We start from the raw sequence: 27141 nt of genomic DNA, 5'->3' as shown, positions 1-27141 counted from the left end.
GGTTACCAGAAGGGTGGTGGAAGGGAGGATCGGTCAAATAGGTGATGGGGGTTAAGGAGTGTACTTGTGATGGGCAGTGAGTACTATACAGAATTGCTGAATCATCATATTGTATACCTGAAACTAATATAACACTGTTAACTCCACCACAATGAAAACGTAAAAACATTTAAGAAGAAAGGAAAAGTGTGCATGACTGCTTGTATGTATACCATCAAGAACATACCACAAGAAAATGAGCTGGTTTTTTTTAAGTCTATTCTTTTTTTTTTTTTTTTTGTAATCTCTACACCTATTATGGGACTCAAACACAAAATCAGGAGGCACATGCTCTTCTAACTGAGCCAGCCAGGTGCCCCTGCTGTTTTTCTTGACCCTGTGACAGATAACGGCAAAATGGAAAAACTTACCGCCAATGTTTCTCCACTCTTCGGCTAAGGGCAATTTTTTCTCCCACTTCTGTGCACACAGGATTAGTGAGAACTATTTTACCCAAATCAGCCTTGACTGCACTCACTCTTCCTCCTGTTGACAGGGACCCTATGTTCACCATAAGCACTTCATTCTTAGATAGCTTTTGCACCTAAGAAAATTAAGGAAAAAACAAAAACATTAAATTAATTAAAGCGTTTTCCAATACAAAGTGAGAATTTATCAAATACTGCTGGAAAAAAATTAATTATAAAGGAAAAAATTCTTTTTTTTTTAAGATTTTATTTATTTATTTGACAGAGACAGTGAGAGAGGGAACACAAGCAGGGGGAGTGGGAGAAGGAGAAGCAGACTTCCCGCTGAGCAGGGAGCCTGATGCGGGGCTCCATCCCATTACCCTGGGATCATGACCCAAGCCGAAGGCAGACGTTTAACAGCTGAGCCACCCAGGAGTACCCAGGAAAAAAGAAATTCTGCACAAATTACACCTGAAGTATATATATACTACAGGTGTCAAAGCAAAACGTTTATCTAGCACTAAATGAACATACACATTATCTAACATTAAAATAAGCTACTAAAACTAACACAGATCAATCAAACTCTTAAAATGTGAAGATGCTTGTGACAGAGAGGCTTTACACAATTTCTTGAAAGGGGCAGCAAAACAAGAATAATACAATAGTTAAGTGGGTTTGGAAGGTCTAATTCCATTAACGTAAAGCAAGTACTTAAATTTTCTGGATTCTGTAAAATGGGTAGCACCTACTACATTACTTTAGCTGTTTTATTTTTAGTAGTTACACATATAATTATTGGAATTACTAGCCTCTGTACTACTTACTGCTGTTGTCTATGCTTACAACCTAATGCTCAAATTCAGATCAGTGTTTTTAAGGTCTTCATAGTTCATTAAAAGTTAGACAGTACATCTTTATTAAAGGAACTCCCCCCAAAATGACAAATGTAAGTTTTATTTACTTATTATTATTTAAAAAAATTTATTTATGTATTTGAGAGAGAAAGACAGCACGCACATGAGCGGGGAGGGGCAAAGGGAGACGGAGAGAGAATCTCAAGCAGATTCTGCACTGAGTGTGGAGTCTGATTGGGGCTTTATCTTCCAACACCAATATCAGCACCTGAGCCAAAACCAAGATTTGCTCAGCAGGAAGTGAGCTTCTCCCCCTCTCCCTTTAGTTCTCACTACCCCTTTCCTTCTCTAAAATAAATACATAAATCTTAAAAAAAAAAGAGAAAAGATAAAAAGGCTTTACCTTTGCTGCTTTCTTGTCTCCTTCAGTGCGTACACCCAGAAGCCGTCTAAGTAGGAAATAGGAGATTTCCAATTCCGTGAAGATCTCTGGTAAAGCTCCAACTGCACCAAGTACTTGTCCCACCATTCTGTCAGCCCGGCACAATGTGGGGTCAATTTTTGTTCCCACTCCTGATATAAAATAAGATACGTCACATATTTCAACTTTGTATTTCTTAAGAAGTTTATAAAACTAAAGTTAGTCAAACTAGTACAACTGGTAGCAATACAACTTAACTAAATTTTGTTATATTGATACCACATAACAGCTACAAAATTAAAATTAAAACCTTGTACAATTAAATCCCTGCTTTATTTAAACAGAGAACAGTCCTGCAACAAGGCTTGATAAAAATTTAAGGATAAAAAGATCATTTTCATTTAAATTAGAAATAAAGGGAGAACTGTTTAACAGAAAACAACCATTTCATAAGATTATTTGGTCAATGAAAATTGAAAAATGTTTGATAATGATTGATTTGTAGAAATAAAATTGATAACTGTTAATGCTTGTTGGCAAGTATATAGGTTTGTCATTACACTATTCTTGTATTTTTGTATATTGGTATAATAAAAGGTTACATGAAAATATTCAGAATTTCCTTATTTGTAAATTAAAAAAATTCACAATGATATACAGTGAGCTTTTATTATCAGTATATAATAAGTACAGCAAAGAAAAAGTGTCACTAAAATAATGCACTAAAGGCCTCCCAAGTTTTCCAGACACACAATGAAAAAACTGACAAAAATGTCAAAAACATTTTTAAAATTCTGGAATTTAGCCAAAGGCTTCCTGCAATCTATGCACTATTTATTGAAGAACAGCTGTATCTATTTCCAGACACACAATGAAAAAACTGACAAAAATGTCAAAAACATTTTTAAAATTCTGGAATTTAGCCAAAGGCTTCCTGCAATCTATGCACTATTTATTGAAGAACAGCTGTACCTTAGTAAGAGCAGGAAACTGTCACATTTTAACTTGTCCCTACTCCCACTATTCAACATCTCTTGTGATAGCACTATTAAAAACTGGCATTTGTTGTGAAAACCAGCAAGGCTACACAGAGAAAAGGGCTGGAGCTCCTTTAAATTCTCATTTCCAAAGGGCTATCATTTGATTAGTTTGATATTTCCCTGGAAGATGGCACATCCAAGACTGTGTGGATGTCTAATGTAAAAATTCTTTTCCTCAGGGAACTGAAGGGTAACAGGTAGGGCAAACAAATTAACCAAAAAGCTTTTTTTAAAAAAAAAAAGCAAAACAAAAACACACATGTCCATACGAACTTTGAAAATCTGGACATATTTGCACAAATTCAGTGGATAATGTGTATGTTTAAGGCTGTGCACATGTTCAGGAAAGACCTGGTAATGCTTTAAGCTCTCATGTCCACTGGTCTTAAAACTAAAGGATGAGACAGTTGTTAACTGCCTGGTTGAGAGCGAAAAGCCGACAGAGTTCTTCAGTAAAGACTGGGAGGACTGTGGTTCTAGGGATTAAAGAAATTTCTTTCTCTTCCATCACTACCTAAGCACTAAGCTAACAAGCACCCCTTCAGTAAGCACATATGAAAAGAAAACAGACATACAGAATTAGTTCAGAAAGTCAGGAAATAAACCAGTAACAACTAACATGAGAAGCAGGAACAAACCCTTAGGAGAGGAGAGGAATCTAGTCTCCAGAGATGACAAATTATATCATTTTTTTCTTTTTAAGATTTTATTTATTTGACAGAGAGAGACAGCCAGTGAGAGAGGGAACACGAGCAGGGGGAGTAGGAGAGGAAGAAGCAGGCTCCCAAGGGAAGAGCCTGATGTGGGGCTCGATCCCAGAACACCGGGATCATGCCCTGAGCCGAAGGCAGACGCTTAAGGACTGAGCCACCCAGGTGCCCCAACATTCTATCATTAAAATGCTGCTCTCAAGAGAAAGTCATGAGACACGCAATACAAGAAATATGGCCTTTATCCAAGAACAAAAGCAATTTTAAGAGTAACTTCATGGGGCACCTGGGCGGCTCAGGTGGTTAAGTGTATATACCTTCGGCTCAGGTCATGATCCCAGGGTCCTGGGATGGAGCCCTGCATCGGGCCCCCTGCTCAGTGGGGAATCTGCTTCTCTCTCTGCCACTCTCCCTGCTTGTATGCGATCTCTCTCTCAAATAAATAAAATCTTAAAAAAAGTAAAAACAACTTCATGAAAACCCAGAAATCCGAGACTTATGAAACAAACACTAAATTGGCATATTTTTAATATATGTGAAGACTAAAGAAAAGTATGTCTAAAGAACTGAACATAAAAATGAAAATGATGTCTCACCAAGAAGACATCATCAACAATGACATACACAATATAAGAGAACTAAATAACATTCTGGAGCCGAAAAGCATAATAACTGAAAGGAATAATCACTAAAGAAGATCAACAGCATATTGAAACAGGAAAAAGAATCAGCAGACTTGAAAATTTTGGTCATTTCATATTACTCATTCTGAGCAAAAATTAAAAACAAAAATGAACAAGATGCCTGGGTGACTCAGTTGGTTGAGTGAACAACTCTTGATTTTGGCTCAGGCCGTGATCTTAGGGTTCTGGAATCAAGCCCTGAATTGAGCTCCACGCTCAGTGAGGAGTCCCCTCAAGATTCTCTCTCACTTGCCTGTCCCTTACACTCACATGTGTGCCCTCTCAATCTCTAAATAAATAAATCCTAGAAAGAAAAAAATGAACAGTCTTAGAGATGTACATGACACAATCAAGTATACCAACAAATGCATTATGAAACTCCCAGAAAGCAGAGAAGAGAAAGTAACAAAGAATAATAAATAAATAAATAAATAAATAAATAAATAAATAAATAAAATAAAGGCTTAAATAACAAAGGAAACTAAAAGGCAAACTATGAAATGGGAGAAGATATTTGCAAATAATATATTTGGTAAGAGGTTAGTAACCAAAATATATAAAAAACAAACTCAACATCCCCTAAATCAAATAATTTAATTAAGAAATGGGCAGAAGACATGAACAGACATTCTTCTAAAGAAGACATATAAATGGCCACAGACATATGAAAAGATGTTCAACAATCACTCATCTCATCAGGGAAATGCAAACCAGAAGTCTAACCTCAAGATGGCTAAAATAAAAAAATAGGTGTTGGCGAGGATACAGAGAAAGGAGAACCCTCTATACTGTTGGTGGGAATGCAAACTGGTGAAGTCACTCTGGAAAAGAGCATGGAAGTTCCTCAAAAAGTCAAAAATAGAAACACCATAGATTCAGTAATGCCACTATTGGGTATTTCCCAAATGACATGAAAACACTAATTCATACAGGTACCTGCAGCCTTATATTTACTGCACCATTATTTATAATAAGCAAAATATGAAGCAGCCTGTGTCCATCTATGAAATGGATAAAAAAGATGTGTATATAACAAATGGAATATTAGCCAGAAAGAAGAATGAAATCTTATCATTTCTAAAAGCATGTACAGGTCTAGAGGTTTTGCTAGGTGAAATAAGTCAGGGAAGACAAATAGCATTTGATTTCATTCATATGTGGAATTTAAGAAATAAAACAAGTGAACAATGAAAAAGAAACCGAAAAAGAAGCAAATTCTTAATTCTAGAGAATAAACTGATAGTTACCAGAGGGGAGGTAGGCTGGTAGGGGTGATGGATTAGTTAAGGTGATATGGAACAAGAGTACACTTATCATGGTGAATACTGAGTAATGTATAGAATTACATTGTATACCTGAAGCTAATATAACACTGAATGTTAACTATGTTGGAATTAAAAATAATAAATTTTAAAAAATAAAAAAAGAAATAAAAGAAAAAAATGGTTGAAAACATCCCAAATTTGACTTAAAAAAGGCAGAAAAAAACACATTCATCTACACATGCAAAAAGCTCAACAAACTGAGGATAAACTTAGTGACCAATAATCACAACCCAAGGCAAGCAGATGCAACTGAAAATGCACAATAAGCCTCAATAATATTTACGATTTCTCATCAGAAACCAGTGTGAGATGAAGGGAGATGACACTTTCAAAGTGCTCTAAGACATATATAGATAAAACACATAAAACCAAAAGATAAACTCTTTATCTATCCCACTTTTTCTTCTTTAATCTAAAGAAAAAAAACCAGAATCTTTCATAAAATCTTGACTTTTCCTAGATATTTGTAATAAACTGAGTGTGTAAGAAAATTAGAAAATCCATATATTACTTTAGCAATTCCTTCAAAATAGTATCTTTCATTGTCAGCTCCAGCATAAACATGATCTTATGATATAGGTGATATGGCTAGGTAACTTTTCATTTATAAAAATTTCCATAAAAAGCAACCAAATAAGAAAAAGAGTGTAAAATGTGAATATACTTGTTTTATTTTAGTGATACATATGTGTATCTAAAAACATCTCTCTCTCTCTCTTAAAATGTATATATGAATATGTAGTACACCTAGTGAAATATTTTAAATGTGAAATCATAATTATTTAGCTTATCCTATACATGAAACTACAATGTATTCTTTCTATCTAAAAGTATTTTCTTTTAATACCTGGCTGGCTTTCTTGGTGGAGCATGTGAATCTTTCTTTTTTTTAAAGATTCATGTATTTATTTGAGAGAGAGAGAGAGAGAGAGAGAGTGCATGAGTGTGGGGAGGGGAAGGGGCAGCGGGAGAGAGAAACCTTAGCAGACTGTTTACTGAGCCTGTAGCCTAACAGGGGGCCTGACCCCAAGATCACACCGGAGCCAAAACCAACAGTGGGAAGCTCAACTGACTGTGCCATCCAGGGGCGCCAAACATGTAACACTTAATCTCAGGATCGTGAGTTTGAGCCCCACATTGGATGTAGTCTAGTTAGGAAAAAAAAAAAAAAAGTTTTTCCTAAGAAACACATAAAATATCTTAGAATCTAAAATCACTACCTACCTATATATTTGCACACTCCACTTATCCATATTGAGTTAAAATATCTAATTAGAGATACATACTTTCCAATAATCCATATGACCAACCACTAACAACAGTTTATGGATGAAAGGAAAATTCTTACCAATAAGACCCCCTGGAGCAGCATACTGAAGATCATTGTGTTCTGCAAAAAGTGATACAATTTTGGAAAAGATTGGTTTACACATGAGTTTTCCTTCACTATCTTTGGAAACAATACCAGGTCTGACTTCTATCTCCTGGCCCACCTAAAACAGAGTAATTACAGAGAGTAATCAAAATACCTGAGACAACACAATTACCATTTACAAGTAAAGAGTCCTAACTGATAGACTGCTAAACTGAAAACGCATGTATTGCAACAATAATTTCAATATTACTTTAAAAGGATAAAAAATTTTAAAATGTATTAAGAGTTATAAAGTTAATAACCACTCAATTAACCACTTACATACAACAAATCTATGATTTACACCAGACATATTTAAAGTACAAAGCAGTAAAAAAACATTTTTAACATTAAATTTTAGATTTTGTTTAACCATATTTTTTTCCATTTAAGAAACAAGAATTTACAATTCAGTTTACCTTTAATACTCCCTTTAAAATGCTGCCACCAGCCACACCACCTTTAAGGTCGTCAACCTCACAGCCAGGTTTGTTGACATCAAAAGACCTAATAACTGTGAAGATGACAGGGAAGAAGAGAACGAAACCATGAAGCTCATCTTGTTATTTTAATTAGAAGAAATACTTAATTCAAGTTAGCATTTGTAAAGGGTAGCCACTTGAAATATATACCTGAGTTGACTTTATAGGAAAATATTATTTCAATCATCACTGAAGTTTTACTTATAATGGAAAATGAAATTAATCAGTAAGTGACATATTTATGCTTTGTCTATGAAGTACAATGTAACTATTATAAAAGAACATAACACTGTATCTATACAATTATGTGAAAGGATGACATTTTTAGACTAAATTATGGCCTGCCCTCATCCTTAATAATTCACACTGAAGTCCTAACCCCAGGAATTAACTCATACCTCATAATGTTAGTATACTTGAAACAAGGGCAAAAAAACCATGTGAAAAGATCCAGTCAATAGTTAAAGGCCAATGGGTTAAGCCTTACCAATAAGTCGGGGTTCTGAAGTAAAGTCTCTCAGAGGTACTGGAATTTTCTTGACAATATACTCACAGACAACTTCAATATTATATTTCAGCTGAGCAGAAATTGGAATAATAGGAGCTCCTTCTGCTACTGTACCTATTTGACAAACCCGAAAAATCAAAATTTGACAGTTTTATAGAAATTGCTGTGCACGTTAAACAATTATGAACACGAAAGTAGGTATCTAAATATCTATACGAATGTCAGTAACGTAAGAAATGATCATTCTGTTTAAACTCATCCTAGCCAAAAGACTGACAAGTGATTGTGATCATTCTGTTTAGAAACATCCACAATATTTTTTGTTTTTTTCCCCCCTCTAAAAGTGAATATTATGCCCTGAAGGTGAAAAATGATGAAATTAAATTAGTATCCTAAAAGGATAAAATTATCTACATAATCTGGCTACTATACACAGATTTTTTTAACAAGTAAAAAAGACAAGGAACCAAATATCAAAAAGATATATCATGTCTTGCCCCAAATAAAAACTAGGTTTTAGTTAAAGATTAAAGAAACCACTGTCAGTTCCAACTGTAGAAATAGATACTCAATGAAAAGAAAAAAAAGTCAGAATAATTAGAACACAAACCAAGAAATAAAAAAGATGGTTTCATTTGTTTTACTATCACTGGAAAAAGAGTTTGTATTATTTTTATTATTTTTTAAAGATTTTATTTCTTTATTCGACAGGGAGAGAGAGAGAGCACAAGCAGTGGGAGCAAAATGTAGAGGGAGAAGCAGACTCCCTGCTGAGCAAAGAGCCTGACACGGGTCTGGATCCCAGGACCCTGAGTATATGGCCTGAGCCAAAGGCAGATGCTTCAGCAACTGAGCCATCCAAGTGCCCACAGAAGAGAGTCTTTAAACCATATCATTGGTGCTGGTATTGGCAGCAGCATATGTGCTAAAATTTTACTGATATACAGAAGATTAGCATGGCCCTGTATGCAAAGATGAAACACAAATTCATGAAGTGTTTCATATTTTTATGATAGTATTAAGAAGGTATTGCTAAAAAAAAATTTTTTTTAAAGTGTTTATTTCTCAAAACAATCCCCCCCAAACCAAAATATTTTAAATATAAAACATTTATAGACTAGAACTTCTTTTCTGGCTGACATGCACTTTAATCAAATTCAGAAACATTACACTGCTTCTATCAGATGGCTAAAAGCAACAAAAGTGTTAAGTAGTGGGCAGAGAAATAGGCTTATAACCCATCAATTCACTTTGTTCTTGATAATTACATTAAGATTTCTGGGTTCAATGACTCTCAAAGTGACTCATGTTTATTAAATATAATAGCATCTAACCTTGTACAAATGCAAGTATCTGTTCATACTGTTCTTTAGCTTGACTCTCTTTTACCAAATCAATTTTATTTTGCAGAATCAAAATATGTTTCAGTTTCATTATTTCTATGGCAGCCAGATGTTCAGAAGTCTGAGGTTGAGGACAGGATTCATTACCAGCTAAATTGATGATGAAAAATAAAAAACAAAGAAAATGAGTAATAAGAATTAGCTGACATCCAAGAGACTTTTGTATGTATCAATCAAAGCAGATTCTTTATACCATTGCCAAGGATCTCTGTGAGGCCCTGTTTAAACTTCACAACTCACTTCCCTGGATTCTCTCAGCCTTTTAAACCCTTATCCTAGGCACAATGCTTGAATTTAACAAATTTGGCTTTTTTCAAAGTCTTCATAGCTTTCACTCTGGTTCTATCCAGTCTTGAGATATTCTGGCTCAATGTGGAGAATAGTTAAGAGGGGAAATAGCTTAATGCTATTTATGAATTATAATTATCCAAGCCTAGAAGACAACCACAAAGATGTCTCCTAGTAATCCCCATGCTCTGATAGTCACACCCTTGTAAAATCCCTCCCTTTAAATACTTGATGGTTCTACTGAAGTCATCCAATAACAAAGAAAATGTTGCAAAAGTGACGGGATCTCACTTCTCAACTTAGGTCACAAAGACTCTGGCTTCCCACTTGGAAGTTCTTGTTTCTCTCAAAACAAGTGAAATGTTAATGAAGACAACTGGACAACTTATGGAAAGGCTCATGTGAGAAGAAACTGAGGTCTGAGTGAACTTAAAATCAGACTCTCCAGCCCCAGAAGTCTTGATATAACTGCAGCTCTTGCTGACAGATTACTGTAAATTTAGAGATCTTTAGCTAGAAACAACAAAACCCTGGTCACAGAAACAATTATTAAATATTTGTTATTCTAAGCTGCTAGGTTTTTTTTTTTTTTAAAGATTTTATTTATTTATTTGACAGAGATAGAGACAGCCAGCGAGAGAGGGAACACAAGCAGGGGGAGTGGGAGAAGAAGAAGCAGGCTCATAGCGGAGGAGCCTGATGTGGGGCTCGATCCCAGAACGCTGGGATCACGCCCTGAGCCAAAGGCAGACGCTTAACAGCTGTGCCACCCAGGCGCCCCAGCTGCTAGGTTTTGAGGTACATTGCTATATGCAACAGATAGCAGATACGGCTATTAATAACAAAAAGGAAAACACTATCTGCAAAAATAACCAACTACATATTATAAACTACATAATTTTTAGTACCCCAGTGATTATCTTCTCCAAGTTGTGATATTAAGTGCCTTGTACTCCATGAAAAGTATACTCTTGCGTAGGAAAACCATTTGGCCTTGCCTAAATTGGTCTAGCTTTGTCTTGGGCTTCCTAAGACAAAACTTACCATTTCTGATAAGAGTGTCCTTATTTAGGTTTGGGGTGAACTACACCAGATCTTAGGATACGGTGCCAAACCTGGTAATCTTAGAGGATGGCTATGCCAGAAAAAGCCTGATTTAGGTGAGGGTAACTGGGGACATGAGGCATGGAGACTAAGATCAACTATGAGGGCAATTTGTTACTTATGCTTATATAACGGAACCTCGGCAGAAACTCCCGACACTGAAACTCAGGTGATTTTCCTTGGTTTGGAATATTTCATGATTGGTATTATTAATACTATAAATGATGCTGAGAGAATAACCTCTGCCTCCAGAGAAAGAACAATGGAAGTTTCAGGATTGAAACCCTCTTGGACTATGCCCTAAGTGTCTCTCCCTTTAGCTCAGCTTAATTTCCATTCTCTTCCTATAATAAATCGTAAGTATTGCAAGATAACAGCTTTCAATGAGATATGAGTCTAATAAATTATCAACCTAAGGATGGTTTAGGGGATTTCCTAAACTTGCATTTCGTGTCAGAAGTGAACACATTTAACTTTACATTTGGCCTGAAACTCCATGTAGCGTCCAATGACAAAATCTCTTGACAGTTCACACAGGTAAGAAAACGAAACCCTGTGTTTGAAAACCTCCATGCAAGCTCTGATGTCAGCATTTCATATGACTGTGAGCTGTATCTAAAAAAACATTATTCAGTAATTCCATGGACAGTCCAGAGACATTAAAAAATACCCTCTTCCGGGGCGCCTGGGTGGCGCAGCGGTTGGGTGTCTGCCTTCGGCTCAGGGCGTGATCCCGGCGTTCTGGGATCGAGCCCCACATCAGGCTCCTCTGCTGTGAGCCTGCTTCTTCCTCTCCCACTCCCCCTGCTTGTGTTCCCTCTCTCGCTGGCTGTCTCTGTCGAATAAATAAATAAAATCTTAAAAAAAAAAAAAAAAATACCCTCTTCCAACGCAGCATACCTGTATAAGAAAAACTCTAAATAAAACAATAGTAGGAAGAATGCACTATTGACTTAAAAATGATTTTTGGGGGGGAAGTGGGACATACTACCATAATAATTCTCAGTAGATATCAGCCCCAGGTTCATCTTGCTTGGTATTTTATCATAGTTGGCACACATGGATATTAATTTGGGTGACCTATTAGTTCCCATTTATGGCCAATAAAGGCCCTAGCTCCCCTTTAAATACTGCATTTTGGACTGGTTCCACAGGGATTTGTCAAACCAATTCTGATATTTACCTATGAGCAGAAGAGCTGCATCCATTACTGCTGCACCATTCAGCATAGTAGCCATTAAAATATCATGGCCTGGACAGTCAACAAAGGAAACATGTCTAACAATCAAGAAACAATCAGTTTTAAGATTAATTAATATTTGGATACTCAAGTTATTGCCTTCCAACAGTTAAATCACTTCAAAAGTAATTAATCTTGATGCAAAGTGGCTTCAAAACTTGATGCTTCCAGAATTTTGAAATGAGATTACCAGCTGAAATTAAAAGGACTAAATGTCATTACAATGCAAATAAAATTACTCATTTACAGACAGAACTTATCCCAAAACAAGGCTCAAATAACCTTAGGAAAATTCCCAAAGACAAATATCAAAATGAGGAAGATGAAGATGTTATATAATGTATACTGAAATATGATTGATTTGAAAGCCAAACCTAATGAAATACAAAAGCTGTGTTTATTTGCCTACCATATATGCTCTTCATATCTTTCTCATTTCCTAGTTGAATCATTCATTTTTAACTGTTGAGTTTTTGAAAGTTCTTCACACCTTATAGTCTCTTATTAGACATATGATTTGCAAATTGTTAACTCTTAAGGAATGCAGGAATTGGGGTGCCCATTCCCCGTATAGTTGAAAAACTGTGTGCAACTTCAGACTCTCCCAAAACTTAACTACTAATAGCCTACTGTTGACTACAAGCTTTATCAATAACATAAAGTCAACTAACACAGAGTTTGTATATGTATTATATTCTGTATTTCTATTATGTTATTAGGAAAATTAAAAGGAAAAAATTGTACTTATTGAAAAAAATTGTGTGTAAATGAACTCTTGCAATTTATATTCATGTTGTTCAAGAACTAATGTATTATCCCTGGGTCAGTAGCTTTTCTTTTCATCCTCTTAACAGATCTTTTGCAGAGCAATTATTTTTAATTTTGATGAACTGCAATATTCCAACCTTTCCTTTTTATGGATTACACCTTAGCATAATATCTAAAAACACCTCAAGTCCTAGGTCTTAAAAATTTTTGCCTAGATTTCTTTTTAAGAGGTTTACCTGATCTATTTAATACTCAAATATACGTACATTTTGTGCATGTACTCAAAATGCGAATATACAGAAATGTTGAGTAAAAAGTGTACATTTTGTTTTTGTTTTAATTTTAATTTTTTAAAGTAATCTCTATGTCCATTGTGGTGCTTGAATTCATGATCTTGAAATCAAGAGTCGAATACTCCACTGACTGAGTCAGCCAGGCACCCTGAAGTGTACAATTTGAGTAAACAGGTGTCTGGTTTAAAACCAGACGTTTTTTGTTTTTTTTTTTTGATGACAGACATTGAATTACTCTAGTACTATTAACTGAAAAGCCAATAATCCACTGACTTTTTTAGTTTTGTAAAAAAAAAAATCACTTAGACATATTTGTATGAAATCTACTTCTTGTTTCTCTGACTGTATTCCACTGACTTAGCCCATCCTTCACCAGCAATATACAATTTGAGCAGTTAGCATCTTTATAAAGTATTATAATCTACTTCTAAGTATCATAAGTATTATAATTATAATCTCATTTCTAAGTATTATACTATTTCTTTCAGAGCTGTGTAATTTTCCATAAGTGCTCTATGTATTTTACAAATAATTTTACATTTAAGTATTTCATCTTTCCAAGAGATTTAAGTAGAGTATTCTACTTTTTTTTTAAAGATTTTATTTATTTATTTGACAGAGATAGAGACAGCCAGCGAGAGAGGGAACACAAGCAGGGGGAGTGGGAGAGGAAGAAGCAGGCTCCTAGCAGAGGAGCCTGATGTGGGGCTCGATCCCAGAACGCCGGGATCATGCCCTGAGCCGAAGGCAGATGCTTAATGACTGAGCCGCCCAGGCACCCCTAAGTAGAGTAATTTAAATTTCATATATGCATTCATTGGTAGTAAACAGAAATATAATTTTTGTTAAGTTAATCTCATATCCTGAAACCTTGGTTAAGTTTTTTTAGATACCTTGGGAACTTCTATGTAGATAAATGGTGTCAACTGCCAGTGATAAAGTTTTCTTTCTTTCCAATGTCTATGTCTTTTATTAGTTATTATTTTCTTGCCTTACAGCAGAACTTCTAGTACTATGCTTAAAAAAATGGTGAGAGAAGGTATCTTTGCATGTATTATTCTGAACTGATGGTGAAACATTTAGTCTTTTACCATTTTCACATGAGGTTTATAGTAGCAGTTCTTACCAACATGAAGAAATTTGTCTCTATTCCTAGTTATCAAGTTGGATTTTTTTCTCATCAATTTATATTAACATACAATTTTTCTTCTTAGTCTGTTGATAAGGAGAATATCACTGAATGTTCTGCAAACACTAATGGTTACCCCGTACAATGAATACCTATTTTGTCATGCTATTTAAGTCTTTTACATATTACTCAATCTTATGTGCTAAACATAAGTAACCTTTGTGCCTATATTCATTTAGAATACTAAACTACAGTTTTTTCTTTTTCTTTTCTCTTTTTGTACTGTCTTTGATTTTGGCATCAGGGTGGCACTGCATTTACAAACCGAGTTGCTTGTCCTGCTCTGTCCTCTTCCAGTGCATATAATTCACACTATTTCTTATTAAATGTTCAGTAGAACTCTGCATTAAAACCATGAAGACGTGAAGACTTCTTTCTTTTTTTTTAAATTTTCTTTTAAGATTTTATTTATTTGTCAGAGAGAGCACAAGCAGGGGGAGAGGCAGGCAGAGGGAGGAGCAGACTCCCTGCTGAGCAGGGACCTCGACACAGGGCTCGATCCCAGGACCCTGAGATCATGACCTGAGCTGAAGGCAAACGTTTACCTGACTAAGACACATAGGTATCCCCTTTCTCAAGGTTTTAAAATATAAATTCAACTTATTTAATAGTTATGGGATATTCAATTTAAGTAATTCATATTGGGTTATAATATTGACTTATAATAGTCTACATTATTGAACATATCCATGATCTTATCTATGTTCTCTTATTTATGCAAAGCTGCTTGTAGTATTCCCTATTTTGATATTGCCAGGGTCTCAACTTATAGCTACAGGATCATTCTTGAAATCAGTAACTTGTGCCTTTAGTCTTTTGTCAGTCTTGCTAAAGGTTTGTTAATTTCTAGATCTGTTTGAAAAAATCACATTTTATTTCATTAATTCTCTCCATGTTTCTGGTTTTAATTTGTTTCCTCTCTGCCTGCTTTGAATTAATTTTGCTCTCCTTTTTCTTGTATCTTAAGTTAGGAGGTTAATTATAAATTTGAGATCTTATTTGTTCTTTTTTTTTTTTTTTTTAAAGATTTTATTTATTTATTCGACAGAGATAGAGACAGCCAGCGAGAGAGGGAACACAAGCAGGGGGAGTGGGAGAGGAAGAAGCAGGCCCACAGCAGAGGAGCCTGATGTGGGGCTCGATCCCAGATCGCCGGGATCACGCCCCGAGCCGAAGGCAGACGCCCAACCACTGTGCCACCCAGGCGCCCCGAGATCTTATTTGTTCTAATGTAAGCTTTTGGTGCTATAAATCTTTCCCAAAACACTGCTTAGAAAAATACCATAAATTTTGTTATGTTTCATTTTCATTTAGTTCAATACTGGCCATTAGGGAAATGCAAGATCACTATAACCGATTAGAACAGCTAAAATAAGAAATAGTCTCAGGCATCAAAAAGAATGAAATCTTACATTTGCAATGATGTGGATGGAGCAAGACGATATTTTGCTAAATGAAATAACTCAGTGAGAGAAAGACAAATACCATATGATTTCACTCATATGTAGAATTTAAGAAGCAAAACAGAACATATGAGAAAGGAAGGAAAAACAAATTAAGATAAAAACAGAGAGGGAAGGGTGCCTGAGTGGCTCCGTCCATTAAGCATCTGCCTTTGGCTCAGGTCATGATCCCAGGGTCCTGGATTTGAGTCCAACATGGGGCTCCTCACTCAGCAGGGAGTCTGCTTCTTCCTCTCCTTCTGCCCCTTCTCTGTTCTGTGCCCTTTCCCCTCTCAAACAAATAAAATCTTAAAAAAACCAAAAACCAAAAAACAGCAGGGAAACAAACCACAAGAGACTCTTACTGCTAGAGAATAGACAGGGTTGCTGGAGGGAGATCGGTGCGGGGATGGGGTAATTTTGTGATGGGCATTATTAAGGAGAACACAGGATATAATAAACACTGGGTGTTATAAGCAACTGATGAATCACTAAATTCCAACTCTGAAACTAATATTACACTATATGTTACCTAACTTGAATTTAAATAAAAATTTGGAAGACCTTAAAAAACAAAACAAAACCTAATCACAAATATTGATGAGGATAAGAAAGGAGATTTCCTATATACTGTTGGTAGAAATATAAAACAATAGACACTCTAGAAATATAGGTTAGCATGTTTTAAGATAACTAAACAAACACCATTATAACTCAGTAATCACTCACCTAGGCATATATCCCAGAGAAAGGAAAACTTACATCCATGTAAAAACCTGTACATGACTATTCTTAGCAGCTTTTTTATTTTACAGCCCCAAACTAGAAGCAACAAAAATTTTAAAAAATACATTTATTTATTTAAGTAATGTCTATACCCAATGTGGGGCTCGAACACAGAACCCCAAAATCAACAGTCATGCATGCTGCACAAACTGAACCAGCCAAGTACCCCCAAAATGTTTTATAAAATGTGAATGCTTAAACATTGCTGCATGAAAATGACAGAATATTAGTCGGCCTTAAAAAAAGTATGCTAACTCAATGAAATTGGAAATAGGAAATCAACAGAAATAAACTATTGAAACCAAAAGGTGGTTCTTTGAACATATCAATAAAATCAGCCTCTAACTAAGAAAAAAGGAGTGTACAAATGACAAATACCAGAAATGAAAGAGGGGTATCATGAAGAACCCCATGTATAATTAAAAAGTAATCAAAGAATACTATGAATGACTTTACGCCTACCAATTTGATAATCTGGATGAAAGGGACCAATTTCTGGAAAGACACAACCTGAAAAACTTCACACAAGAAACAGACAATGCAAATAGGTCTAAATCAATTACAGAAATGAAATCGGGGCGCCTGGGTGGCGCAGTCGTTAAGCGTCTGCCTTCGGCTCAGGGCGTGATCCTGACGTTATGGGATCGAGCCCCACATCAGGCTTCTCCGCTATGAGCCTGCTTCTTCCTCTCCCGCTCCCCCTGCTTGTGTTCCCTCTCTCGCTGGCTGTCTCTATCTCTGTCGAATAAATAAATAAAATCTTTAACAAAAAAAAAAAAAAAAAAAAAGGAAATGAAATCAATCATTATCCACCCAAAACAGAAAGCACCAGAAATAAATAGGCTCACTGTGTGGATTCTACCAAACATTTAACTACAATACTATTTAATCCAGGTATGCAAGGCTGGTTGAACATTGGAAAACAATCAGTATAATTCCACCATCAACAGGCTGAAGAAGAAAAAAATCATACGATTTTTTTTTTTTTTAAAGATTTTATTTATTTATTTGACAGAGACAGAGACAGCCAGCGAGAGAGGGAACACAAGCAGGGGGAGCGGGAGAGGAAGAAGCAGGCTCATAGCGGAGGAGCCTGATGTGGGGCTCGATCCCATAACGCCAGGATCACGCCCTGAGCCGAAGGCAGATGCCCAACCGCTGTGCCACCCAGGCGCCCCAAAAATCATACGATTTTATCAGCCGATGCAGAAAAAGCATTTAACAGAATCTAACAACCATTCATAAAAAAACTCTTACCAAACTAAAGGTTATCTTTGTCAAATTAATAAAGATTATCATAATTAGTGGTGAGAAACACAATGCTTTTTTTTTTTTTTTTTAAGGATTGTATTTATTTATTTGACAGAGAGAGACAGCCAGTGAGAGAGGGAACACAAGCAGGGGGAGTGGGAGAGGAAGAAGCAGGCTCCCAGCGGAGGAGCCTGATACCGGGCTTGATCCCAGTACTCCGGGATCACGCCTGAGCCGAAGGGAGATGCTTAATGACTGAGCCACCCAAGCGCCCCAGAAACACGATGTTTTTCAATTAAGATTAGGAAAAGGCAAAGATGTTCCCTCACATCCCTGATTTTGAACACAATGGAAATCCTAGCTAATGCAATAAGACAAAGGAAATGAAAGGTCACAAATTAAGAATGAAAAAATAAAACCATTTTTACTTGGAGATTACATGACCATCTGTATAGGAAATCCAAAAGGAGTAATCAAAAGTCCTGGAACTAGTAAAAAACTATAGTAGGCTGTAGATCTGAGGTTAAGATACAAAAATCAATCATTTTTCTGTACGCCACCAAGAAACTGGAATTTAAAATGAAAAACACAAACCATTTACATTAAAAGAAAACACTTAGATAAAAACCTAACAAAATATATATAAAATCAACTGGAAGAAAATCACAAAATTCTGATGAACAAAATCAAAGGACTACACAGATGGACAGATAGTCGAAGTTCATGGATAGGAATACCCAAAAGACAAGATGTCTTTGAATCTAGACACGGATCTAATATTTGGCACAAAAACTAATTTAAAAGATATAATACTAAGCAAAATAAGTGAAAGACAACTATCATGTGATATTACTCATATAAGTAAAGAAACAAAACAAGTAAAAAGAAAAAAGTAAAAGAGAGACTTGTAATTCTAGAGAATAAACGAATGGTTACCAGACAGAAAGTATGGAGTGGGATGGATTAAAAAAAAAACAACAACAAAAAACCTCAAAAGGGATCACAGTCCTAAATGTAAAATGTGAAATTACAAAAATCTAGAAGAAACTTAAAAGAACTATGGAGACAATGGAAAGTTCAGTAGTTGCTAGGGGTTAGGGAGGAGTGCTGCTTAACAGGTAGGACTGTGATATTTTCAGGTCAGTTAACTACTCCATACCACAGCATAAGTGTAAACACAGGTTTTACAACTTGTGAAAATCCAGAGAACATACAACACCAAGACTGCAACCTAATATAAACTTTGGACTTTGTATGATGATGATATGTCAATATTAGGTTCACCATTTATAATAAATGCACCATTCAGGTTGGGGATGTCAGAAATGGAGGACGGTATATATGGCCAGGGCTGAGATATACAACACATCTCTGTATCCTCTGTTCAATATTTCTGTGAACCTAAAAACCAGTATAAAAAATAAAGTTTACTAAAAATATGAGAAACAAAAAGTGAACTGCTTACTGATATGCTCAATAACTCGGAAGGATCTCAAAGACAGTATACTGAGCGAAAAAAAGTCAATATCAAAAGGCGATTTAGAATACATTCAAAATGTAACATTTCAAAACAAGCAAAGTAATACTAACAGATTAGTGGTTCCTAAGGATTAGAGATAGTGAGAAAGAACAGTTATGGGAATCGTTAAACAGACAGCAAGAGAGAGATCTTTCTGTGTATAACAGATCGAAGAAAAGAATAGCTGCAACTCGATCACTTTCTGCAAGGCAGGAGGTGGAGAGAACTGAATCCAAAGTCATATAAGGAAAGATAGACCGCGGCAGCCAGTGAGGCTCCATCAGCTGGCTACGGGAAAGTGATGAAGCATCTGAGCCCAAAATTTAAACCTTTAGAGGCTGTCCGGTGAGGGATGTCCCTGCCTGAAAGGTGCTCAGGCGGCCAAACAGGGCATAATTCCTGGTGGGGCAGTGTCGTCTCGGGATCCCTGGGGTCTCAGGAACAATGAGCGTGCCTGAGTGTATGCTGCAGGAGTCTGCAGGGTTTGGAGACTTGAAACGGGGTCGTGTGCCCGAGAGAGAAACGCTCGGTCGCAGGCTGGGTGAGCATGGAGTGCAGACAGAGACCAGGCAGACAGGAGAGACTGACTCCTTCTCTTGGAGGGCGCACTGAGGAGTGGGGCCTGAGCTTTCAGCTCTAGGGCTGGAGGAAGTTGCCATTTTCATTCTCATCCTCTAAAGGGCACTGAAAGCCCTAAGGAACAAAAGCCACATAGAGCGATCTGGAGCTGCTTACACTTAGCCTGGCTACCTGGCAAGGGGGGTGCAATTCCACCCTGGGGCAAGGACACTTGAGAATCAAAGCAACAGGCCCCTCCCGCAGAAGAGCTGCAAGAACATCCAGCAAAGACCAAGTTGGCTGCTGATCACACAGAACTGCAAAGCTCCAGTGCTAGGGGAAAATGCTATATAGAATTCATGTTTTTTTCCTCAAAATCCTTCAGTCTTTCAATTTCAATTTTTTATCCTCTTTCCTTTCTCAACCAATTTCTTATCTTACCAAGTCTTTAAGTCTTTCTGAATTTTCATCTTTATAGCTACATTCTATCCTTTCACTGTACGTAATTTTATTTTCATATACATGTAAATTCCTCTTTCTTTACAATTTTGGGATGTAGTTTCTTCTAACAAACAGACCAAAATACACCTAGAATCTAGGGTATTGCTCTGTTTTGTTCACCTGTCTGAATATATTCTTACTTTTTCTTGAAGTCTTTTTTCTTTTACAGATTTTATTTATTTGTTTGTTTGTTTGTTTATTTATTTATTTGCCAGAAAGAGAAAGAGAGACAGCGAGAGAGGGAACGCAAGCGGGGAGGGGGGTAAGCTGGAAAGGGAGAAGCAGGCTCCCCACTGAGCAGAGAGCCCGACGCGGGGCTCGAACCCAGGACTGTGGGATCATTACCCAAGCTGAAGGCAGACACTTAACCAACTGAGACACCCACACATCCCTACTGCTCTGTTCTGTTCACCTGTCTGATTATATTCCCTCTCTCTCTCTCTCTCTCTCTCTCTTTTTAATTTTCTTTGTGGTTTCAGGTCTCTCCTGATTTGTTTACTGTATAATTCTCTGGGGTCGTTGTTGCTATTTTGGTATCTTGTTCTCTCGTTCATCTAGTCTTCTCTGGACAGAATGACAAGATGGAAAAACTCACCTCAAAAAAGAGAAACAAGAGGCAGGGACCAAATCAATATGGACTTAAGTAAGATGTTGGAACTAGAGTTCAGAATAAAGGTTATAAAGATACTAGCTGGGCTTGAAAAGAGCATAGAAGTCACTAAGGAATCCCTTTCTGGAGAAATAAAAAGAACTAACATCTAGCCAAGTTGAAATCAAAAAGGCTATTAATGAGATGCAATCAAAAAGGAGTCTCTAATTGCTTGGTTAAGTGAGGTAGAAGAGAGAATAAGTGATACAGAAGACAAAACGAGGGAGAATAAAGAAGCTGAGAAAAAAAGAGATAAACTACTACTGGATCACGAGGGGAGAATGAGAGAGAGAAGTGACAACATAAAGCAAAACAAAATTACAATAATTGGAATCCCAGAAGAAGAGGAAAGAGAGAGGGGAGTTTACTGGAGCAAATTATAAGGGAAAGCTTCTCTAATCTGTGGAAGGAAACAAGCATCAAAATCCAGGAGGCACAGAGAACCCCACTCAAAATCAATAAAAATAGGTCAACACCCTGACTCATAGTAGTGGAACTTGTGAATCTCAGAGACAAAGAGAAAATCCTGAAAGCAGCTCGGGACAAGAGGTCTGTGACCTACAGGGTAGAAACATTAGATTGGCAGCACACCTATCCATGGAGGCCCGGCAGGCAAGAAAGTACAGCCATGCTATATTCAGAGTGCTAAGTGAGAAAAATATGCAGTCAAGAATACTTTATCCAGCTAGGATATCATTCAGAACGAAAGGAGAGAGAAAAAGCTTCCAGGACAAACAGAAACTAAAAGAACCTGTGACCACCAAACTAATCCTACAAGAAATATTAAAAGGGATCCTCTAAGCAAAGAGAGAGCCCAGAAGTGACCCAGACCAGAAAGGAACAGAGACAGTCAGTATAAAGTAACAGCCCCTTTACAGGTAATACAATGACACTAAATTCGTATCTTTCGCTAGTTACTCTGAATGTAAATGGGCTGAAGGACCCAATCAAAGGACACAGGGTATCAGACTGGATAAAAAGCAAGTCCCATCAATATGCTGTCTGCAAGAGACTCATGTTAGACTCAAAGACACCTCCAGACTGATAGTGAGGGGCTGGAGAAACATTTATCACACTAATAGACATCAAAAGAAAGCTGGGGTGGCAATTCTTATATCAGACAAATTAGATTTTAAAACAAAGAGAGGAGGAAGGACACTGTATCATAATTAAAAGGTCTATCCAAAATGAAGATCTAACAATTGTAAATATTTACTCCCCTAACATGGGACCAGCCAATTATATAAGCCAATTAATAACAAAATTAAAGAAACACATTGATAATAATACAATAATAGCAGGGGACTTTAACAGCTCCCCCTTCCCCCACTGACACGGACAGATCATCTATGCAGAAGATCAACAAGGAAACAAGCGCTTTGAATGACACGCTGCACCAGATGGACTTAACACATACATTCAGAGTATTTCTTCATAAAGCAGCAGAATACGCATTCTTTTCCAGTGCACATGGAATATTCTCCAGAATAGGTCATATCCTGGGTCACAAATCAAGTCTCAACCAGTACCAAAAGACTGGGATCATTCCCTGCATATTTTGAGACCACAACACTTCCAGTGGAACTCAATCACAAGAGGAAATTTGGAAAAACTCAAACACATGGAAATGAAAGTGCATCCGACTAAAGAATGAATGGGTCAACCAGGAAATTAAAGAAGAATTCAACAAAATCATGGAAACAAATGAAAATGAAAACACAACCATTCAAACCCTTTGGGATGAGGCAAAGGGGGTCCTAAGAGGAAGTATATAGCAATACAAGCCTTTCTCAAGAAACAAGAAAGGTCTCAAATACACAAGCTAACCTTACACCTAATGGAGTTGGAGAAAGAATAGTAAATACAGCCTAAACTCAGCAGAAGAGAAATAATAAAGACTGGAGCAGACATCAATGAACTAGAAACCAAAAGAACAGTAGAACAGATCGATGAAACTAGGAGTTGATTGTTTGAAAGAATTAATAAGATCGATAAACCCTTGGCCAGACTTATCAAAAAGAGGAAGGGCCCAAGTTAATAAAATCATGAATTAGAGAAGAGAGATCTCAACCAACGGCAAAGAAATACAAACGATTAGAAGGACATGTAAGAGTAATCATATACTAACAAATTAGGCAATCTGGGAGAAATGGATGCATTCCTATAAACATATAAACGACCAAAACAGGAAAATATAGAAAACCTGAACAGACCCATAACCAGCAAAGAAATTAAAGCAGTAATCAAAAATCTCCCAACAAACCAGAGCCCAGGGCTGGATGGCTTCCTGGGGGGAACTCTACCAAACACTTAAAGAAGAACTAATACATATTCTTCTGAAGCCGTTTCAAAATAGAAAAGGAAGGAAAACTTCCAAACTCCTTCTACGAGGCCAGCATTGCCTTGATCCCAAAACCAGACAAAGACCCCACAGACCAGTATCTCTGAAGAACATGATGCAAAAATTCACACCAAGACACTAGCCAATAGGATCCAACAGTCCATTAAAAGGATTATTCACCACGACCAGGTGGGATTTATCCTGGGCTGCAAGGGTGGTTCAACACTGACAAATCAATCAATGTGATACACCACATAAATAAAAGAAAGGACAAGAACCATAGGATCTTCTCAACAGATGCAGAAAAAAGCATCTGACAAAGCACAGCATCCTTTCTTGACTAAAAACTCTTCGCATTGTAGGGATAGAGAGAACATACCGCAATATCATAAAAGCCATATAGGAAAAGCCCACAGCGAATGTCATTCTCAAGGCGGAAAAACTGAGAGGTTTTCTCCTAAGGTCAGGAACACGACAAGGATGCCCACTCTCACCTCTATTGTTCAACACAGTTCTAGAAATCTTAGCCTCAGCAATTAGACAACAAAAAGAAATAAAAGGCATCCAAATCGGCAAATAAGAAGTCAAACTCTCACTCTTTGCAGATGACATGATACTCTATGTGGAAAACACAAAAGACTCCATCCCATAATTGCTAGAACTCATACAGCAATTCAGCCATGTGGCAGGATATAAAATCAATGCACCGAAGTCAGCTGCATTTCTATACACTAACAATGAGACACAAGAAAGAGAACACCAACAATGAAACAGAAGAAAGAGAAATTAAGGAATCGATTCCATTTACCATTGCATCCAAAACTGTAAGATACCTAGGATTAAACCTAACCAAAGAGGCAAAGGATCTGTACTCAGAAAACTACAGAACACTCATGAAAGAAAGTGAGGAAAATGCAAAGATGTGGAAAAACGTCCCATGCTCATGGACTGGAAGAACAAATATTTTTGAAACGTCACACTACCCAAAGCAATCTACACATTCAGTGGAATCCCTATCAATATACCATCAATGTTTTTCAGAGTTGAAACAAACAATCCTAAAATTTGTATGGATCCAGAAAAGACCCCAAAGAGCCAACGCAATCTTGAAAAGGAAAACCAAAGCTGGTGGCATCACAATTCCGGACTTCAAGCTCTATTACAAGGCCATTATCATCAAGACAGTACGGTCCTGGAACAAAAACAGATGCATAGATCAATGGAACAGAACAGAGAACCCAGAAATGGACCCTCAACCCTACGGTCAACTAATCTTCAACAAAGCAGGAAAGACTATCCAATGGAAAAAGACGGTCTCTTCAACAAATGGTGTTGGGAAAACTGGACAGCCACATGCAGAAGAAAGAAACTAGACCATTTCCTTACACTATATACAAAAATAGACTCAAAATGGATGAAAGACCTAAATGTGAGACTGGAATCTAGCAACCTCCTAGAGGCAGCAACCTCTGTGACCTCCGCCACAGGAACTTCTTGCTAGACACATCTCCAGAGGCAAGGGAAACAAAAGCAAAACTGAGCCATTGGGATTCCATCAGGATAGAAAGTTTCTGCACACAGTGAAGGAAACAATCAACAAAACTAAAAGGCAGCCTACAGAATGGGAGAAGATATTTGCCAGGGACATATGTGATAAAGGGCCAGTACCCAAAATCTATAAAGAACTCATCAAACTCAACACCCAAAGAACAAATAATCTAATCAAGAAATGGACAGAAGGGGGCGCCTGGGTGGGTGGCACAGAGGTTAAGCGTCTGCCTTCGGCTCAGGGCGTGATCCCGGAGTGATGGGATCGAGCCCCACATCAGGCTTTTCCGCTATGAGCCTGCTTCTTCCTCTCCCACTCCCCCTGCTTGTGTTCCCTCTCTCGCTGGCTGTCTCTATCTCTGTCAAATAAATAAATAAAATCTTAAAAAAAAAAAAAAAAAAGAAATGGACAGAAGACTTGAAGAACCATTTCTCCAAAGAAGACACACAAAAGGCTAACAGGCACATGAAAAAGTGTTCAACATCATTAGCCTTCACAGAAATTCAAATCAAGACCACAATGAGATACCACCTCACAGCAGTCAGAATGGCTAAAATTAACTAGTCAGGAAATGAAGGATGTTGGTGAGGATGTGGAGAAGGGGGAGCCTCTTACACTGTTGGTGGGAACGCAAGCTGGGGCAGCCACTCTGGAGCACAGTTTGGAGGTTCCTCAGAAAGTTAAAACTAGAGCTACCCTATGATCCAGCAATTGCACTACTTTGGGGGCATTTACCCCAAAGATACAAAGGTAGTGATCCGAAGGGGCACCTGCACCCCAATGTCTATAGCAGCAATGTCCACATTAGCCAAACTGTGGGAAGAGCCCAGATGTCCACTGAAAGATGAATGGATAAAGAAGACGTGGTATATATTTACAATGGAATACTGCTCGGCCATCACAAAAAGGAATGAAATCTTGCAACAACGTGGATGGAACTATAGGATATTATGCTACGCAAAATAAGTCAATCAGAGAAAAACAGTTATCTTATGATTTCACTCATATGTGGAGTTTAAGAAACAAAAGAGAGGAGGATAGGGGAAGGGAGGAAAAATAAATAAGATAAAAACAGAGAGGGAGATAAATCATAAGACTCTTTTTTCATGTTTAGGATTTTTTTATTTACTTGACAGCAAGCATGAGCCGGGGGAGGGGCAAAGGGAGAAGGAGAAACAGATCTTGCACTGAGCAACAGTAGTCTGATGTGGGACTCGATCCCAGGACCCTGGGATCACAATCTGAGCCAACGGCAGACACTTATCTGCATGAGCCAGCCAGGCAATCCCCCATAAAAGACTCTTAACTCTAGGAAACAAACTACAGGTTGCTGGAGCAGAGGTGGTGAGGGGATGGGGTAACTGGATGAGGGTATTAAGTGACACAATGACCTGTGTCATTGTTACATAAAAATGATGAATCACTGAACTCTATTTGTAATACTAATAATATAGTACATGTTAAATAGTGTATTTAAAGAAAAAATAGAAAAGATAAAATTCAAGATACTATGTCATTAGTATAATAACAAATAGTACACTGAAAGAGAATAGTGTCATGAGATAGATTCACACATGTATATAAATCCTAAGGAAATGGAGTGAGAGAAATAAAAATAAAGGAGTTTTCAACAAATTATACTAGAACCAGTAGATAATCATATGGGAAAAAAATCCCAACTCGTTTGTTGCAACATATGTAAAAATCATTTTGAAATATTTCACAGATCTAGACAAAAAATTAATCCATAAAGCATCTTGAAGTAAAATAACAGGAAAATATTTAATGTGTCTTATGATAGGAAAAGATGACTTACGGAGGGTACAAAAAACTAATCTTTTTTTTTTTCAAAAGATTTTATTTATTTATTTGACAGAGAGAGACAGCCATCGAGAGAGGGAACACAAGCAGGGGGAGTGGGAGAGGAAGAAGCAGGCTCCCAGTAGAGGAGCCTGATGTGGGGCTCGATCCCAGAACGCTGGGATCACGCCCTGAGCCGAAGGCAGACGCTTAACGACTGCACCACCCAGGCGCCCCGAAAAAACTAATCATAAAAAAAGTCAGACTTCATCAAAATGGGAAATTTCTGCTCATTAAAAATCACTGTGCAAATGAAAAGAAAATTACATACAGAAGAAAATATTTGTGGTACATGAGTGATGTTTTCTATTGAGAACATACAAGAAAATCTTACAGTTGAAAAATAGAAAAATAATACGTTTAAGTCTAAAAAATGAGCAAAACTCATAAACTGGAGCACAGAAGGATTCAAGGGAGACATGAATGTCAAGTAAGAAAATAAATGGTGGTCAGTATCTTTATTCATCAGGGAAATAAAAATTAAAAGTAAAATGAGATACTATTCTACACC

The 27141-nt window shown here is 37.0% G+C and overlaps 1 protein-coding gene and 1 non-coding gene across 2 annotated transcripts in view; one reads left to right on the top strand and one right to left on the bottom strand.

Annotated features, from left to right (window-relative positions):
- The window catches only part of LOC113249008 (eukaryotic translation initiation factor 2 subunit 3, X-linked-like), a 41110-nt gene that overhangs the window by 9478 nt on the left and 4491 nt on the right, over positions 1 to 27141 (bottom strand). The window contains exons 5-11 of the mRNA XM_026490590.4: positions 11868 to 11962; positions 9224 to 9382; positions 7869 to 8003; positions 7319 to 7413; positions 6834 to 6978; positions 1710 to 1879; positions 411 to 583 (exon numbers count right to left, since the gene is read on the bottom strand). Of these exons, the coding sequence (XP_026346375.1) occupies positions 411 to 583; positions 1710 to 1879; positions 6834 to 6978; positions 7319 to 7413; positions 7869 to 8003; positions 9224 to 9382; positions 11868 to 11962 (972 nt within the window). The remainder of the gene's footprint in view (positions 1 to 410; positions 584 to 1709; positions 1880 to 6833; positions 6979 to 7318; positions 7414 to 7868; positions 8004 to 9223; positions 9383 to 11867; positions 11963 to 27141) is intronic.
- On the top strand, positions 8788 to 8898 carry LOC113249011 (U6 spliceosomal RNA). The gene has a single exon (XR_003313674.1). It is a non-coding gene; the product is annotated as a U6 spliceosomal RNA (small nuclear RNA).

This window comes from Ursus arctos, chromosome Y (genome assembly GCF_023065955.2).
Source record: "Ursus arctos isolate Adak ecotype North America chromosome Y, UrsArc2.0, whole genome shotgun sequence".
In the NCBI taxonomy this organism is placed as follows: domain Eukaryota; kingdom Metazoa; phylum Chordata; class Mammalia; order Carnivora; family Ursidae; genus Ursus; species Ursus arctos.
The sequence above is the reverse complement of the archived record's forward strand: the minus strand, read 5'-3'. Positions and strand labels throughout refer to the sequence as shown.